This window comes from Spermophilus citellus (genome assembly GCF_964194105.1).
Source record: "Spermophilus citellus genome assembly, chromosome: 10".
NCBI lineage: Eukaryota > Metazoa > Chordata > Mammalia > Rodentia > Sciuridae > Spermophilus > Spermophilus citellus.
Genome location: NC_138197.1, coordinates 91,285,782 through 91,306,094, shown reverse-complemented (window position 1 = coordinate 91,306,094; position 20,313 = coordinate 91,285,782). Strand labels below are relative to the sequence as shown.

General features: G+C 32.5%; 1 protein-coding gene across 3 annotated transcripts in view; it reads right to left on the bottom strand.

Annotated features, from left to right (window-relative positions):
* Positions 1-2,552: 2,552 nt before the first annotated feature.
* TBC1D15 (TBC1 domain family member 15) overlaps positions 2,553-20,313 on the bottom strand; it is a 71,635-nt gene continuing 53,874 nt past the window's right edge. For 2 of the 3 annotated variants that reach the window (XM_081310132.1, XM_081310134.1), the window contains 7 exons: positions 17,896-18,012; positions 12,304-12,404; positions 8,897-8,996; positions 8,226-8,323; positions 5,971-6,087; positions 5,206-5,292; positions 2,553-3,901 (listed from right to left, as the gene is read on the bottom strand). In XM_081310132.1, coding sequence (XP_081166258.1) covers positions 3,683-3,901; positions 5,206-5,292; positions 5,971-6,087; positions 8,226-8,323; positions 8,897-8,996; positions 12,304-12,404; positions 17,896-18,012 — 839 coding nt within the window. In that variant the 3' untranslated portion in view covers positions 2,553-3,682. The remainder of the gene's footprint in view (positions 3,902-5,205; positions 5,293-5,970; positions 6,088-8,225; positions 8,324-8,896; positions 8,997-12,303; positions 12,405-17,895; positions 18,013-20,313) is intronic. The other variant, XM_081310133.1, reaches the window with a different exon arrangement.

Here is a 20,313-nt window from a genome sequence, read left to right as displayed (position 1 = left end):
CAACCACTAAGCCACATCCCCAGTCCTATTCTATATTTTATTTAGAGACAGGGTCTCACTGAGTTGCTTAGCACTTCGCTATTGCTGAGGTTGGCTTTGAACTCTCTATTCTCCTGCCTCCCGAGCCATTGGGATTACAGGTGTGTGCCACTGTGCTCATCCTTGGTATGCAATGTTGATGAAAAAGATTCTTTCCCTATTTTTACCAGTCAAAATAATAAATACAGTGTAAACGCTGATCACTCAGAAGTACTTTTGATGACTCCACCACTGGAGAACAATTTGCTTTTGCAAAGTGAGTCAGCAACACCTATGGAAGAAATCCTAGTTTCTATACAATCAGACCATCTAACACCTAAGGCAATCTAACAAGAGCCCTGTTTTGTTTTTAAGCAGTATACTAAGCACTGAGTCTTGTACCTCCAATCTAGACTGGTATTGGAAACACCTATTACTGTCACAGCAAAAGTCTATCTGTGAGGTTAATAATATTTTTAATTAAAAGAGCTGAACCAGATGATCACAGCTAAGCTCACTGGAATTTGTTCTTTTCATTGTTTTTAGAACATAAAAAAAAATGTGAGGAACAACAGTGGTATATCTAAGAGAGGCATTATTTAATAGTTTATGTTCTATTATTCAAACATTCTAATTTAATCTAAAGAGACTGAACCAGATTAGGTAAATATTCCTGATTACTATAGATCTTTGATTATAATAATTTTCTTAACTTGAGCTCATAATAATTTCCCATGGGCAGAGAGTGATGCTGAGGTTATCAAAAAGAGTACTAGGAATACATCCAGTATAAACTGTTCACCTTCCCCCAACCTTTGCCTCTGTATAAAGGCAACACATTATTTCTCCCAATGTCAAGATAGGTAGAATACATAGTAGTCTACTTTTTAAAAAAGTGAGGAAAACATTTGTAATTAGAACAATACTCTAAATTCCACAACTGGGCTGGGGATATAGCTCAGCCATAGAACATTTGCCTGGCATGCAAGAGGCCCTGAGTTCATCCCCAGTACTGGAAAAAATCCACACTTAAAATTCCCATGTCATAAGATCTCAAGGGGAGAACAGGCCAAATATGGTTGCATCATTCTAATGGTGGTGTATTCAATTACAAATAAGAATCACTCACTACCATGTTTCACTGCATAATCATCACCACCACATTAACATATATTCATAAGTAGTCTGTGTACCCTAATCTTGCACTAAAGATGGTATTATAATAAGTGATTTTAAAATAATACCAGCACGATTGTTTTTAAAAAAAAAAAAAGCTTTACATAAGAGTCGTGCCCCAACTTTTGTGTAAAAAATTTTGGCATAAACTCCAATGATTATGCTGTCAAATATAATATATCAAAAGGCTATATTTCCTTACTGTACAAAAAAAGTTGTAGTCTTTTATCACCAAGATTAAAGTTCCTAATATATAAAGAGATGAGGAATCCAGACATATGAAATAATGAAAACAGGGAAGTTCTTAAATGCAAACAGGTTTCCCATAGGTTCATATCAGAACTGAAAAGAATTGAAAATATACTAAACAGTTAAAAAAAAAACTATCTTAATTTTAAAAACTTTACATACCAATAATAGAGCACATATTTTGTGTATTATAGGGATGGAGACAGAATATCTTGTGAAAACAGAAATAAACAACCTTTCAAAAGTTAGATGAAGAAATTTACCTGAACTATATATTTCAGCAATCTCAACAGTTCAAATTTACATGGTATCTGCTACCTAGATTTTGTGGACTGATTAAGACTTTAGCACTGTACTATATTATCATTGCCATATTGAAAATGTACTACGTAGAAAAGCACGCTGTTTGGAGAAACTTATGTTTTAACAAGCAGTTTTATAATGAAACTTGATAAAAGTTCAACTAACTGAATGTATTTAAATTAAAAAATTATCTGAAGTAGATATCATATTACGTAGTAGGAAAATAACCAAAAAGTCACTGTCCAGGAAGAACAAGAAGGACATCAAGATGTTCTAAGCAATTTCCTGAATAGCAGGAAATGAAAAGCTGGAGATGCTGAGTTTTTGATCAGTTTACTTTTTTTCCAAATAGGCTTACTCATTATTAACTGATGAAAGATAACACACATGATATTAAAAACTAAAATCTAAGGTTTCTAAAAGTTCATGATTGTTAGTTAATACTCAACTAAGAAAAAAGTTCATTTGGTTCCCTAAGTTTCTGGGGATGGGGGAGCAGCTATCTACTGGACCATTTTACAACTACACAACTTTTACCTTAAAACTATTGACATCAATTATAGTAAGTTGCTTTACTCAGTCAAATAATTAGGTTATCCAAGGCAACACTATGCCCATTTTCATGCTTATGAAAAATGTTTTCACTTATAAGGAGTCACATTTCTTTACCACTTCCACAGCTCAAATGACTATTTCAATAACATAAAAATATGAGATGTACTAAAGTCTATCTTGGATTTTTTTTTAATTATTCTGACGAAAAACTAGCAGATTATTTCTAAATGTAATGTAACTGAAAACACTAATTCAACTTCAAATTTATTTTAATGATATGTACAGGAGTTAACAAATTACAATTAAAACGGAACAGTTATGTTTATTCCACATAACTTAAAATCATGCAATACTGCATGGTAAAAACAACAGCTTCATTCATATACAAAAAAGTATTATTTTGAGACTCATGATAGTATCTTGAAATTTTTGACATAAGCTTTTTGCAAAAAGCATTTTATAAAAATTTAAAGACCTGATTAATCAGTTAATGCATTGTTAGGAAAGATAATAAACATTATTAGTAAAGTGAGGTTACAAGCAATTAATTTTAAAATTATACCAAGTACGATTGAATGTACTCTCAGGAAATAAATGTTAAGAAAATAGTTTTGAAAAAGATCTCATATTGAAGCCATGTATTAATTTTGTTGAATCAGGTTATATAAATCAATAGTCAAGTTTATTCAGTTAAAGAAAATATGCCTATCCTTTCTTATACTCATAAATAGTACTTACATTTAATCTTTATGTACAAGTGAAGAAAAGTTCAATGTAAAAAATATACTGCCAATCCACTTATAATGGTTGAATAGTTTTTTTATCTACACATTAAATTGCATTGATGAAAATGTCCAATTTAAATCACAACCAACCAGCATAAATATTTAAGCTGAGTATTGTTGTAAACAATAGAAAAAAAAACAAATTCATTTATTTTTTAAATTTCATCACTGGGTAACAATCTACTTCTCAGCTCAGAATGCTATATAAAGGCTCAACATTTAATTTAATCAAATTCGAAACCCACTAAACTTAAAAGAGTAAACAAATTGAATGTTTTTCAAAGTGCATAATTTCCAACTCATCTACTTGTAATATTTATCCAATTCCAGTTCATCAGCAAGAAAATAAAATGTACTTGGCTATAAAAATACTAAGGAATGTTTTTGAAAAGGAAAGGCTATTTGGTAGAAGTAACTACAAAAATAATTAGTTTAAAACTTTGTAAAGCTTTAATGCAAGAACATCAGTACACTTTCTTTCCATAAACCTTAAAGCATGATCAATACCAAGATTTTAAATGTCCACCTTTCAAGTACTTAAAAAGGAGTTGCAACCAAGTGTCTTTAAAAAAAAAAAAAAATAGCAAGACAAATGATCATGCAGGTGTTAATCTGCTGACATTTGGGGGCACTGATATGTGTGTTGGACTGTCATCTCTGGCTCCACTAGCAGCAAGGGTGGGCAAGGTGTTACTATGAAACGTAGATGAAGGATGAGTCATGCCAACATTCTCATCTTCGCCAGTATCTGAATCTGGTGTTGTAACTTCACTGTTCTGAAGTCCCAGGATCTCACAAACTGCTCGTGGCAATTCCTGCATATGAAAAAAAATCAAACACAGAACCAAATTTGCTACTAAGGAAAAATAATCATGAAGTAACACTTCTATTAAGACTACTCTGAGTCCAGAATCTGAAGATTTGTTCTGACATTGTAAATGTCATATATCCTCACACCTTGATTCTCCATTCCAAACAAAATTCTAGCCATTTATTTTTATTTTATGAGTGATTCCCAAGCAGTTTCCAAATTAGTCACTCTCCACTCCACCTTGATTCTCCATTCCAAACAAAATTCTAGCCATTTATTTTAATTTTATGAGTGATTCCCAAGCAGTTTCCAAATTAGTCACTCTCCACTCCATCCAAACACAACTACAAATATAGTTTTCTGGTATTTGGTATTTATCTCTTTCTCTTTTTTATAATAATATTTTTTTTATATAATCTCTCTCAGTAAACAATGGAAGAAATATCTAATGGACATGTTTTGAGACAGAACAGCTATCAAATGTTTGAGCTGAACTAAGTATAAGTACATGTACCGAACACAAATTCTTATAAAAATATAAAAGCCAAGCCAAGCTATATCAAATGAACTGGGGTTGTAGCTCAGTGGAAGAGTACTTGCCTAGCACATGTCAGGCACTGGTTTCAATCCTCAGCACCACAAAAAAATAAATAAAGGTATTGTGTCCATTCACAACTAAATATATATATTAAAATATACATTGATTTGGTTTTAATTCAGATAATACATCAAATTTACCTTGTTTTTACAAATAATTAAAGAGCTTGGTTGATACAAATGCAATGACAGACTAGTACTCATTTAATTATTTTTTATTAGAATCTTTTTATTTTGGGGCATTACACATTTAATAATAGTTCCTTATTCTGCATTCATTAATTCAATAATATATCATTGCTTTAATTCTATATCCTCTTTAGCTGTAGTAGAAATATTTTCATTACTTTTTCCACTTGGCCTTATTATTAAATGTTTCCTCTCTGATATAAGTAGCCATTTGTTTTCAATTAAGTGCTATAAATCTATGATACTAAACAAAAAGCTGTTCGGACTGGGGTTATGGCTCAGCCAGGCCCTGGGTTCAATCCTTAGTACCACGTATAAATAAATAAAATAAAGGTATTGTGTCCATCTACAACTAAAAAAATAAATATTAAAAAAAAAGAAAGCTGTTCAATTCTCTGTGCCTTCTCTTATCTTGCTAAAACTGTCACTTATTTTACTTCTAAGAAGAAAAATCTTTCTTGATCCCGTCACAAAGAGAAAAGAATAAAAGCCTTGCAATCATTTGAAACATTGTATGTATACCTTGCATTTTACCATCTGTAGAGAAATTGCTTCTGCCTTGCACAGTATATCTTCCACATCAATTTTCATGGACAATTCATTGATATGCTAAAAACACCAATAAAATAAATTATAATCAAAACTGAAAACATTACATTTTACTATACAAACAACTTATTATTTATTTGCACTGCAAATAAAACTTAAGAAATAGTCACAGACTACAAATACACAGGAAATCCAATATATCTTTCATCAGATTATTTTTTTTAATTTTTTTTGTTGGTTGTTCAAAACATTACATAGTTCTTGACATATCATATTTCACACTTTGATTCAAGTGGGTTATGAACTCCCATTTTTACCCCGTATACAGATTGCAGAATCACATTGGTTACACATCCACTGATTTACATATTGCCATACTAGTGTCTGTTGTATTCTGAGGTTTAAAGCTAATAAGCTTATGGAACATTAAATCTAGCAGCTGTCTCAAGTCTGCTATCTCAAAGTTAATAAGCAAAAGCATTATTTTTTCAAAAACTAAACTACATAAAAGAGCATTTATTGCATTTTCCTTTTCTTCCTCATTAGCCAAGTAAAAATAACTGGTCAATATGTATATGGTGAACCATCATTCTCAGAAAACCAGTCAAAGTGTTATCAATAAAATTTAAGTAATTACTCAAGGGATTCAATAACATTGCAAAAATATATTCTTCATATCAGGAACACCAAATAGAGGAAAAAGCCAAAACAATAAAATCTAGATTAAAGGAATACTACCTTAAGTATTTCATTGAAACCATAATGTTTTTCCATTATTTGCTGCTTTTCTGATTCCAAAATAGCACAACAGAGAAGAAGATGAAAATTTTTACATGGCAATTCAGTCCATATTACCTATAAAAAAATAGAAGGATTATTTAGTAAGTCATATCAATTCTAAAATATTTTTCTCACAAATACAATGTTGAATTTGGAAGCAATGAAATTGTCTAGTTGGAACAGCCTACTATTTTTCTAGCTAGTGAATGAGGAAGTGAAGAAGTCTTACAAAGTAACTAACTATAAAGGAACTAGTATCAAGACTAATGTTGGATATATTCTAAATTTGGATCTGTGGATAACTACCATATGCAAATCATTTAACTTTACCAATATGATAAGTGTTATTAAGAAGCCACAGCTGTGGGGTTAAGTTTATAAGGGTTAGACGAACTTTCAGCATTTTTCTGAACCTTCAGTTTCTTACTTATTTTTAGTTGTAGTTAAATAAGTAAATAGTTATTATGTCTATTTATTTATTTTTATGTGGTGCTGAGGATGGAACCCAGTGCCTCACATGTGCTGAATTTAAAAAAAGATTTAATTATACAGTATATAAGGTGAAAAACATACATAGGTAGCTCTACATTCCAAATTTATAAAGCTTTATATCGTATTATATAATTCAGAGTATCCTCCGGCTATAATAAAAACTAAATCAATTATCCAAAATTTTTACCCAAACATAGAATGTTTGATCAGTAGTTAAACTTTTCCCTGAATATAGGTAATGCCCTCAGATTTAAGACCTTGTTAATGTACCTAATAATATCTTTTCTGGAGAGACAAAAAGGCTCATACAAACAACATTATTAGTGCATACCTGAAATATGTTTACTTCTTTCAAAAGAAGTAAATAATTTTCAAACTAATTCCAATTTCCCAAAGTCTAATTACAATAAAATTAACCTCAAAGTTACGATTAAAAGTTCCAATTTATTTGATAAACACAGATTGAGGAGTTATTCTAGCTTTGCGGTAATAAATATTAATTCATCCTTTAAAGAAATTGAGATTCTAGTTTAACAAAACTGATACACATTTAAACATGATTTCTATCAAAGAACCTGTGAGTTTTACTTCCAAGTTCAGAACAGATCTAACAAGTACAAAGCAACGGAAGCAAATCCTTCCATTACACACTGCCTTCTCTAATGGTAAGTGGAATCAATTTCCAGTTGTAAAAGTCTTAGAGGACACTGGAGTTCCACTGTAAGTTTATTATTCAAATGGATTATTTCCTTTGGAAATTTTTGGTTGGGCTGGGGTTGTGGCTCAAGCGGTAGCGCGCTCGCCTGGCATGCGTGCGGCCCGGGTTCGATCCTCAGCACCACATACCAAAGATGTTGTGTCCGCCGAGAACTAAAAAAAAATAAATATTAAAAAAAAAAAAGAAATTTTTGGTCATCCCTTCATCTGCATAAAGGCAACAATCAGTCATTATACCAATATTGTATTAAAAAGTAGACTGATTTGTTATTAACAGACAGTTGAGAATTAAAGGGTTTTTTTGTTTGTTTTTTTATCAAGATTTGCCAGAGGTGCAAAATGGAATAAAAGGATGTACTCCAAAATTATGATAATGAATTTCCTCTAGAGTGTCAGGAGGGAAAAGGAACTGGGATGGTGAAAAAGACTAACTAGCTTTGATTTTTTTTTTCCCTTGAAAGAAAAGAGAGAAAGGGTTCACTAGTAGTAAACATAAAAAAATATTTATATATATTAAATTTGGAATGTGGAATGTTAGTTATGTTTTTCTTGCCATTTTGCTGTAACTTACATTTCTTTTAAAGAGCAAAACACATTCCAGTCCCCTCCTAACACCACAGATCACAAACTAAGCTTAAGTGCCAACTCGACTGACTGGCTCATCAATTTGAATGCTAAACAAACCTATACCAGAAAGTGACAGAGGCTCTCATAAATTCGATTATCCCAAAGAAAGAATATAAATAGCAAAGGTCTAGGGAACTATTCTGGTATACCTCTTGGCCTCAAATCTCATAGTAATTGTGATTTTAAGAAAGAAGTTCCAAAAGACCATATATTAGGTTTGAGGTCATTAATTTTTAAGGACAGACTACAAACTTACAAGAATTTTGGAAGTACCTTAAAAATTTCACTTGGGCTATGACAATCCATTTATACTCTACAGAATAAATTGAATCTTTCCATTATAAATATTACACTTGCATAATAATTTCAGAACTTACCTCCCATAATCGAAGAATATCCAGAAAACTAAATTCCCTTTTAAATCTAATTAAAAGCCATCTGAAGCAAAAATACAGGTATCCAGAGTCCTGCGATTCTATACAGAAGAAAAAACACATATATGAATTATTCTTATACTAGTTATGTCAAAACCAAGAGACCTTTCTCAAACTGAAATTTTTCTCTGCATTTTAGGTGACTAGAACCCCTATATTATTTAATTGCCTTCTATCAATTCAAGTAAACAATTCAAATTTAATTCATTTTATAAACAAAATGTTTTAAGATTTATAAAGATAGTTATATTTATAAAGATATTTATAGGGGCTGCGGATGTGGCTCAAGCGGTAGCGCGCTCGTCTGGCGTGCGAGCGGCCCGGGTTCAATCCTCAGCACCACATACAAACAACTATGTTGTGTCCGCCAATAACTAAAAAATAAATATTAAAAAAAAAATTCTCTCTCTCTCCCCCTCCCTCTATCACTCTCTCTTTAAAAAAAAAGATATTTATAAAGATAGTTTATTCTTATACTTTCATTCCTCAGAACTCAAGCAATAGCAATGAGCATTTACATCTTTTAAAGAGTTCTTCACATTTTTTTTTTGGTATATACCAAAATTGTATTATACTACAATTTGCCGTGTATAGTTCTGATTCACTAAACTTACCTAAGTAACTGCAAAATCCACTGTCCAATAATCGTAGTAAGGTACTCAGCTGAATTAACTGGGTCTTCATGCCTTGCATTTGTTCTTCAAAATTTTGATGCTTCAAAAGGAAATAACTGTTACCACACAATATTTTAAAAACATTTTATACTACATAACCACTGATAACTAAAGCATAATGTCTAAGGACAAATGTTCGACTTCTACCATGCAGGTATGTTAAAAAATACACAACTAATTCAAAAGCTAAAGCAACACTACAAAGGGAGGGAAGAGAAAAAAATCCTTGGTCTTAAACTAAGGATTATTTTCTCCCCTATTCATTTGATTTAGATAAAAAAGAATTGTAGGAATAGCAGCAGCACACTGACACATTTATTTCTTCACAACATAAAAGGCTTGGTGAAAGGAACATATATTTGGGAAATAAACATTTATCAGATTATTTCCATCATTAAGTATTCCTTCAAATGACCACATGAAATAAAATTAACTTCATTTTAACACATATCTCATTTTAAAAAATTAACTACTTCTTGAGTATGTATACATGCACTGTATGACATTATATGTCAATATATTTGAACATACTAATACTGGTTTCATTTAATTGAAAACTTGCCAATGTCTGGGCTTGGCACAGAATCACGAGCCACCACACACCTTGTAGATTCAAACAGCAATCCTTTATTCCTGAACTCACACCGGCCTCTACACACGTTCAGGGGAAATCCCAGTTTTGCCGCCGCCCAATTCACCTACTCCACGAGGCTTTCTTTTCCAATATCCCATTTTATTCTCACGAGAACTCAATGGGAACAAGCAGCAGGAACACCCTAATCCTGGCAGCAATAATCTTCAACCTCCAACTTCCCTAAAACCCCTGTTGTCTTAAACCAGGAACGCCCTAAACCCAAGGACCGGGATACTTCCTCAAACCTGATCAGCTCTAAACCCAGATCCACCTTGGTCCTTGAGCAAGGTCACCTTACATGCAATGTCAACAGCGAAATCCATTTAACATGGGGTACGCTAGCAAGGAAATTTTGATGCGTCATTCCTACTTGGCAATGGCCCTCAGCAAAAACTATTATAGTAAGAAGCTAAATACAGTACATTGATGTTAATTTGGGAAGATATATACCTACTATAAGAAGAGGTTTAAAGATTCATGTTTATTCTACAAAAATCTGTTCAATTACCTCAGATTGAGCATTAAGAAAATTCTGGTAAGCTACAAATAAAACAAAAACATGATTCCTTTATCAAGGAACTCTAGTGAAAAGAAAATAAACAAGAAAAACACAAAGAAAGCAGACAAGAGCTCTTATGTAATTAGTATCAGTTGTACAGACCTTTATAACAAATGCCTCAGGTTTCTAGAGCACTTGAGAGTAATTAGAACTAAGAAGGTAGGCAAATCAATCAATCAAAAAGATAAGGAAGGCAAATTATATCACCAGATTATTACAATTGATAATTATTCTAAAATAATCCAAAAATATTAATTTTTGGCAAAGGACTAATTTAAAAATTTATTAATTTAACAGTAAAAGATCATTTTAAAACTAATCTTATCAAATATATTATTTGGAAAAGAACTAAGAAAAGTGAGGATTAGTTTTCAAACCACAAACAAGAGACTTGAAATAGACAAAAGTGAAAAATACTAAAAGAAGAAAAAAAATAATCAAACAAAAAGAGTAGAAGAAAAAAAGAGTACAACTTTCAAATTTCACATTTGTACCCCAGAAGCTCTGAGTTAAATTCTACATTTCAGAAATATTTTAAATGATTATCGATTCAAAGTACTTTATCCCCTTTGAAACAAGTCATTTCAATATCTGATGTAAAAAAGCCAGCATCAAATTTATTAATTTTATTTTGAAAAAATACAGTGACCTATGTATGTAGTCAGGTCTTCAGATTTCATATGCCTTTATCTACTCATACCTCTTTCTGCCTTTGTTCTAACAGACTGCTTGAGAAGACTTTTCTATTTTATCTGTTAATATTCTCTCTACTACTCTCCTAGATAAACTGCTGACAATAAATTCTTTTTATTTTTTAAACTAACGTGTCTATATAGACATAGTTGAATTCTAATAATCACAGACTTCTGGGAAAACAACAATTGCTAAGAGTGTCAGACTTACAAATAGTTAAAACACGTGGAGAAAAATCAGTCACTATGACAAAATCCAAAATGTTCACAAAAGGTATTACTTGGCATGGCTAAACTTTAGCCCAAAACTGATGAAGGAAGAGTTCAAGTACTTCATCTATTTCATCAATATTCTATAATGACTCATGGCTCTTCTGAAGAACATAAGCACTTACTGATATTAAATCCTGGTTATTCCTATACTACAGGCACATATTTTCTACTTTTTATATTAAAAACAACACCAGTATTTCCAAATCTTTTAAAAGGTTATTAAAGAGGGAAAATACAATGGATTAATTTTTTAAGCTCCATCATAGTTGGCTAAATATAAAAATCAGTCATATAATAAGATTAAATAACTAAATTTTATTGGTTCATAATAGTTATAATAAACATTAAGATTCATTTTGACATAATTATAAATGCATGGAATATAATTTGCTCCAATTAAGTCCCCAGTACTTACCCTCCCCCTCCCCCCTTTCTTCTACTCTACAGATCTTTCTATTTATTGTTTTTTCAAATTAATATCTTGTAAATATACATAATGGTGAGAATCACTATAATATACTGGAAAGTGAGGTCAGATTCTTTCCCCTAATTTTCCGTTATTCCACTCCTTCTGCCTCCCTTCAATCACCTTCTTCTACTCCCCTGATCTTTCTTTTATTTTGATGGAATTCTCTCCCCATCCTCACCTCTGTCTCCCTCTCTGTCCTTTCCCCTAATCTTATACTAGCTTCTGCGAATTAGAGAAAATATTCAGCCTTTGACTTTCTGAGTCTTAGGATTTCACTTAGCATTATAGTCACTAGTTCCATTCATTTACCAGCGAATGACATGATTTCATTCTTGTTCATGGCTGAGCATTATTGCATTGTGTATGTATACCACGTTTTCTTTATCCATTCATCTGTTGAAGGGCACCTAAGTTGGTTCCATAGTCTGACTATTGTGAATTGTCCACTATAAACACTGATGTGGCTGCATCCCTACAGTATGCTGATTTTAGATCCTTGGTTTAATACACTGAGGAGCAGAATAGCTGGGTCAAATGGTGGTTCCATTCCTAATTTTTAGAGAAATCTCCATACTGCTTTCCAGAGTGGTTACACTAATTTACAGTCCCACCAACAATGTATGCATGTACCTTTTCTCCCATAGTTTTGCCAACATTTTTAGTTATAAAACTAAATTTTTCAAAATGAGTTTCATTTAAGGAAAAAATCCCTGCTCTTACCATTTGGTCCATGTAAGAGGCAAAGCACCAAAAGGCATCCACTTCATTTTCCATCACATATAAAAGAGGAGAAAGTAAGTCACTCATTCCTTGCACATAGCCTAAGAAGAAGAAAATAATATTATCTCTGAAAACTTATGCTTTATGTAACTGTGTGTGTGAGCGCGTGTGCCTGTGCGCGCATGCACTTCACCACCATTTCACTGAAAATTATGTATTGCCTTTGATTAAAAAACTGGCAGGTATTTCTTTTCATGAAAAAAAGAAAATAAAAAGGGGGCTGGAGATACAGCTCAGTTAGTAAGGTACACAAGGCGAGAGAGAGAGAGAGAGAGAGAGAGAGAGAGAGGGAGGGAGGGAGGGAGGGAGGGAGGGAGGGAGGGAGAGGGGGAGAGGGAGAGGGAGAGGGGGAGAGGGAGAGGGGGAGAGGGAGAGGGGGAGAGGGAGGGAGGGAGATGAAGAAGCATTCACGTGAGAAATATTAGTTGTTTTATATTGAGATGTCAAGCACATATGTATCTTGGAGAATGCATTTTAAGGTATCCCTATAAAGAGCGGATAATAAAAATAATGTGCAACAGCATCATGAGAAAAGGAGGTAAAGAAGAAACCAGAGGAAGATTAAATGTAAGAACACTTATTCAAAGATATATTTAATAAGAACAGTCAGGAAGGCAAGGGGAAAAAATTAAAGAAGAATAATGCTGCGAAAATCCAGGTAAGAATGTTGAAAGGCCACAGTGGTCAACAATGCCCAATTACTACAAATAAGTAAAATAAAATAGTAAAGGGTCCAACAGCTTTAGCAAGCAGACCACTGGTAATTCAAAAGGAATCTCTCAATCTCTCTCTCTCTCTCTCACACACACATACACAAAACAAAACAAAACTTTTAAAAATATATCCACATCCTTCTCTTTTCTTGTTACTCTTTACCCAGACAATACTAGCAAATGGATTAAACCCAATCAATATTTTTGTAGTTAAATTGTCACTCTAACCTTTCTCTTAAAGCTATTATAATTTCTCAACCATGACACTAATTACAATACTTGATTAAAAGAAAAATTGGTAAGATAAGAATTCAGATTCCTCACTTTAAAACAAACAAAAGTGTTGGGTTTGCTTTTCATCTGAATATAGCAAGTTTCTTTTTATTCCATGCTATAAACCCCTTAATTTCCTTCTTTTACAATTCAATTTCAGACACCAATTCTTGATCCAACAAAGGGATATTCAACTTTGGAAGCTTTTGTACATTTGTTAAAATTAAATGGAGATTTCTTGGTTGGTGGCTTGTGACATTTGCAGAAAATATAGTCTTTAATGTGCAGATCCAAAGGTTACATTTTTATTCACCAAAATTTTTCCATACTGAAGCCCATAAGTCTATAATTAAAAGGGGGAGTGGGTAATTCTGCTAGAGATGATACACAATTATGTATCATTGTTTTGGAGGAAAACTTTAAAAATGACCCCAGAAAGCAGGTAAGCTAAAATCTCTTCAGAAAACTCAGATCAAACATGTAATACAAGCCAGGCACAATAGTACATGCCTGTAATCACAGCGGCTCGGGAGGTTGAGGCAGGAGGATCAAGAGTTAAGCAACTCAGCGAAACCCTGCCTAAATAAATAATACACAAAACAGGGCAGGGATATAGCTCAGTGGTTGAGTGCCCCTGAGTTCAATACCCAGTACCAAAAAGAAAAAAAACAAACAAACATGTAACACAAAAAGGCCTTCAGATCTCTTTATGAAAATAGATGAAGCTAAATTTGCTATGAGTCTATACCCTATCGTCTACTGCTATGCCTTTCCACACATCCTATTATAAATTCACTGGGTCTACATTGTCCTCTGTGACAAAGTATGCTATACTCACATGAGCATAAAAAGATATCTAGGTTCCCATGGAAGACATTCAATTATTACAGTAGCAGACAATAGAGTTATCAAGACATTTACAAATAAGAGCTAGAAAAAAATGGCATATGACAAGATATCTAAATGTGAGCACTTCTACAAATGTATGAAGATGGTTTCTAAAATAATGCACACTTTAAGAAAAAGAATAAGTTGGAAGGAAGACTAAATTGTTAACATCAGAACTTTCTTACCTGGCACTAACACAGTGAAATCTATTACAAATATAAAGTCTAAATCAATTAAGACAAAATGGAAATCTAATCTGAATTCAACAAAGTGCAAAAGAGTACTATTCTACTGGACCTGATTGCATACGGTCTACGATGGAAAAATTTCAGAGTGCTATTCAAAAGATTTACAAAGCACCTTTCCTCTAGGAAAAGATAAGGGTTTATTAAGTTATAATGAATAAAAATTTCTAAAAAGCTAATTTAATCCTTTAAGTCTTCAGCTTTCATATGAGATCACTACCATATTTCTTCTGTAAGTCTTAGCTGAAGCCAGTTGTCAAATTAATCTTCATCTTCTGATAGCCTTAAATCTATTTTATTTTATACATAATGTTCTTTAGGGTATGCCATGAATTATGGGGATGGAATTAATGTACAAATTCATTTTAATTAAAGAAAGATTAAAGGTGTTTAAATTAGCATTCAGTGGCACTCAGATTCTGCACTACTGCTGACTGATGCACATCAGTACTACTATAATTTCTAAAGTAGTTCCCTAAAATTATTTTCAAAGCAAATTTGTTTCAGTTGAGAGGTGTGAGAAATGAACTCTTTGTCATCCTATTGTACACTTCTTGTGCTGAAAAGAAAATTTAATCTACATACAGGTCAATTTCCAGGTAATTGAAGCTTATCCCTTGGAGTATCAAATACAAAATATATATATTGAGAACTAAAAATCATCTTTTAAAAGAACTTTAGACACTCTTCTGCCTTCTTATACGTAATATTTTGAATGTAATTTAACCTTTTCTCAACTATATAGGATCATGATTATCAACATACATTGTAAAAAAGATCTCTCTCATAGATACTTCCTGAAATACAGTATCTATACTCAATTAAAAATTACTCTTAAGTTCTGCTTTTAATCATTTGGTCAACTTTCTCATTATTGAGAGTGAATTTAATGCAAATACATGTCATCTATAGGCTAAGGTGCCAAACATCTCAATATTATGGAATCACTTATGAGACAGGGTAAATTTATAGCACAGGTTGCTCTACTGCAAATAAAGGGCAAGAGACATTGGTCCATAGCTGCTATAAGAACTATCTTCACTTTTCTTAAGTCTAGAATTATCAGTGGGAACCTTGACTGTGTTTCAGATAACTGAAATGCCTGAATAGAAAGAATGTGGAGTTGGTATAGACAAATGGGAGAGGCAAGTTTACACATTTCTCAGAATGTATTCCTGTCAAGATACAGGACTATGTGCAAATTCCTTTCTCAAAATTACCACCTGACAGAATGGAGCAATGACTACTATTGCCAAAAACAATAGTCTGATGTCCTACAGTGGTAAGAGAAATTAAAACAGCAAGGGACTGGGGTACTGAAGATGGAGGGATTAAGAATGCCAGCCTGCAATAAAGTTCTGGGGCTCTACTCCAAGCCAATTATTTACTACCTGTGTAAACTCAAGTCACTGTTTCTATTAGTATAACCTTACTCATAAAGTGGGAATTACTTCCCTACTTCTTCAAAAGACTACTATTAAAATTAAAGTAAAACTCACTCTGTAACATGAAAAGCAATCTACCAATATGCTTTAAATGATCCACTCTGAAGCTCACTAACGATACGACAGACAGGACTGGCTGCATTTTAGCTTTTAAAGAAAACCTTGTGCTTTTCAATTTATTCTCACCAAATAGGCTGTTACCTCAATACCCACAAACGAACTTACATCTTCCCTCAATTTATAAAGACAAGAAAATATAATACAGGGGCTGGGGATGTGGCTCAAGCGGTAGCGCGCTTGCCTGGCATGCGTGCGGCCCGGGTTCGATCCTCAGCACCACATACAAACAAAGATGTTGTGTCTGCTGAAAACTAAAAAATAAATATTAAAAAATCTCTCTTTCTCTCTCTCTTAAAAAAAAAAAGAAAATATAAATACATACAAATAGTGAAGGAAATGTATCCATAATTCGAGGTTTATTTGGGTTCAATGTGCAAAGTATCCAAACATCTTCTCCAGATATTTAAAGCTCTACAAAAGTAATCTGGAAAACAACTATTTCTATTATTGTCTAACTGTAAACAATTCACATGGTAGGTAACTAAGAACTCGCTCATCTTACTTATTTAAAGGCTGGTGTTTTGGGGTTTGTTGGTCCTTTTAAAGAAACTGCTCAAATTCTCTTGTCCCTTAAAATACTAGTTCCTTACTTAAGTTTTCCACCCCTTAGCATCCTTTCTCTATACAATTTTCCATTTTCACCTCCAGCACAATGCTAACAACTCATATTTGGTATGAACATTTACCAAGAAAAGTAAATTTCAAATGCCCTTCAAAATAATCTGAACTACCTATGCAAGACATCAAATCATACCAGAAATAAAATGTATATTGATTCCCAAGTTTTCTCAGTTCATGGCATTTTTACTCTCCCAGTAATTTTTTAGAAGGCACTTCCAGACTCAAAGAAATAACAGCTCCAATTATTACATAATTATGTCCAAACATAAGTACAGATTAAGCATCCCTAATCCAAAACATGAAATCTGAAATGCTCCGACTAGAACTTTCTGAGTGCTTGTATGAAATGCTGAAGCATTTCAGACTTCAGATTTTCAAATTAGGAATGCTCAACTAGAGCCAGGTGGGGTGGCGCATGCCTGTAAGTCCAGTGGCTGGGGAGTCTGACACAGGAGGATCCTGAGTTCAAAGCCAGCCTCAGCAATGACAAGGTGCTTAGCAAACTCAGACCCTGTCTCTAAATAAAATACAAAATAGGGCTGGAGATGTGGCTCAGTGGTTAAGTACCCCTGAGTTCAATTCCTGGTGCCCAAAAAAGAGGAGGAATGCTCAACTAGTAAAGTCTAGAAAATATTCCAAAATTTAAAAAATTAAATATATATATATATATATATATATATATATATATATATATATATATGAACTCTAATAAAACACTTCTGTTCTGGTCCAAATCATTCAGATAAAGAATAATCAGCCTGTGTTTAAGCCCTAAAAACTTAGCATCTGTTGGGTACTACACTGCATCTCAAACCTTGAAACTCAACTAAATACCACTATTCTCATTTACTTTCAACCAGTAATTGATTGAAGGCCAAAAAAACCCAGTTCTGCAAATATATAACTTCATCAAAGGAATATAGTTACATAATGTTAAATTAACTATTCCAGCTAGTACTTAGTACAGTGTTCTATATATGTCACTATAATTCTCTCAAAAATTTAGAAGATTCCACAATGCCCTTGTAAGTTTATCGCAGCAAATTTGGGGCTCCTGGTTTGAGAACCATACTTATTTATGCCTTATAAATTTCTAGTCCCCTGAGGAGCAATCCTTATGAATCTAGTCCACAGAACTATTACCTATTTTTAACTGGTTAATAAACTTAAATTGTAAAATAAAAATACACAAGTCTTTTTAAATTAGGACTTCAGAGAAGAACTTACCTAAATCAAAATCGTACATACAGTAGGTCATCAGAATGTCATGAAGCAAAATCAACCCTGGATTATCTTGACCTTCATAAAATTTGTTTGTTCGATCTGTTCTGTTAACATCTTTTTCTAAAGAGGGAAATTATCACATATTTGAAAACCTCTCAAAAAACAGATTCTTATAAAGCTTACATCTTTAAAAGTACAGAATTACTTGCTATTAATTTCACTTCTTGCCAAGTTTTACATAAAGAAAGAAAAATTCATCAAATTATATTTCAAATATGGAGTAAAGTAACATTTTGGAATATTGTTCAAAACAAGTTCACTTCTTCACAAATTTTTTAAGTATTCTTCAGTTTTAATCTAAACATAGAAACCTTTTATTTGCACAGTCAAAAATATTTTCAATGAATTAAAAGCAACACTAATAATTAACATTAATTAGCAACAAAAAATGACCATCATTAACGCATGTGATAGGTAGTAGTACTTGAAAAAAATAATTTTTAAAAAGTTAGTAGCCAATCAAGTGTAATCAGAAATTTATTTCATTCATGATTACTCCTTCATTATAAGAAGCATTATCAACTTTCTTGTTATGTTTCAAATTTATCTTTAGGAAAAATTGCTTCCATATTTTCATATACATACCATTCAGTTTAAACATTATAAGCAATTTTATAATTTTTAAAAAATTAAAATCCATACTTTGATGATGGAAATGAATTTCACATCATTAAAAACAGAAATAGAAATATCACCTTGAGCACATCCAAAAGTATCAACAATTCAATTCACCAACACTAATGCCTACTAAGTGCATTTTGTGAGACTACAACAAAAAAGGCATTCTCCAACTTGAATTTCTCAGAAAATCAGGAAGAAACAACAAACTCAAAATGATTTATTCCAAAATCAAGTCTGTTGTAAAGCTTTAATTATCCTCCCCCTATTGAACTAAATAATTTGAAAAACTTTCAAAACTCTTTACACAGAAATAGGATGGTATTTCACAATGAAATAGAATCTAATAATAGATAACATAAGTTTAGATTATACAAATACATTTTTTAAAAATTATTAGAACAATATTCCATCTTTCTGTTAAAATACACATTTGGTTTTTAAAATACAAGCAGGTATCTATAGGATTATATATATACTTCTCAAACAAATAAGCAAAAGCAATACCAAAAAAATTCATGCTATGAATATAAAATTTCAATTTAAAATGTCAAAATATTTCATTCTCATTTCACAGTTGACAAATAATTTTCTACTAATTAAAGCACAATTTACAATGACAAAATGCCAACACAGACTATCAGCCTTAGTGTATCTTAAACACAGTAAAAAGTTGTTCAGATCCTCATGAACTATCAGTATTTCTTTCTTCTTATGTAGATACGTAGTAATGATAAGCCAGGCAGAAATTGTAAAAGGGATCAAAAAATGATATATAAAAATGGTAATTTATAAGGTATCTGTAGAAGCAAAATGAGAACTTAAGTCAAGCCCTAGTGAAATCTAATTGACCATGGAACTTGGTATACCTAAAAAAAAAAAAGTTTAAGACAAACACAATCATGCTGGTTGACCCCACTTGGCATCACCAACCTCAAGTGAACCTATAATGCTATCTGGCAATCATGCACTATTTCCCTTGTCCATTCATTCTCCCAATACATTCAACTACTTTACACCTCTTGTCAAGCCTCCACCTTCTCCCACATTTTACTCTCACATCTTGCCTCCAACCTCTGGGAAAATGTAAGCTACTCAAGGAGAACTTCCCAGATACCCACCATTCTAACCACATAACTGCACGTGAGTTTATACAGTCTCTGTTCTCTCCTATCACTATCATGAGTTTTGATGATCTTGGCTAGGACCAGCCTCCCTTTTCATGTAGGAAATCCATTACCACTGGCTACCCAAGGACTGTAGCAATTCTTATCTAGTTCCTCTACTAATTTTATTTCCTCCTCCTCCTCCAGTTGTTCTTCTCTACTGAACTATTCCTATAACATTCAACCATATGCCATTATTTCTTTTATCATCAAAAAAACTCTCTTATCATAATTCTCCCTCTAACTACAGTCCATTTTCTCTCCTTGTTTAGAGTAAAACTTCAATGAGCTGTACTTATTGTCTCCAAGTCCTCTCCTTCTGGATTACCTCTAGGTTGTCATATCCACAAACCCACGAAAATTTTCCTTTAATCAAAATCTCCAATAATCTCAATACTTTTTGTAATGGTGAATCCAAATCTTCATCTTATATGACATCCTAGTCATACTTTCTTGAAATACAGTCTTTATTTGTCTTTTAAGATACCAAGATTTTGTTTTCTTTTCCTCTGGCTTTTTCTCGGTTTCCTTTGCTCCTAATTTTTCCTCGGTTTAAACCTCTTCTTTTCTAAATATA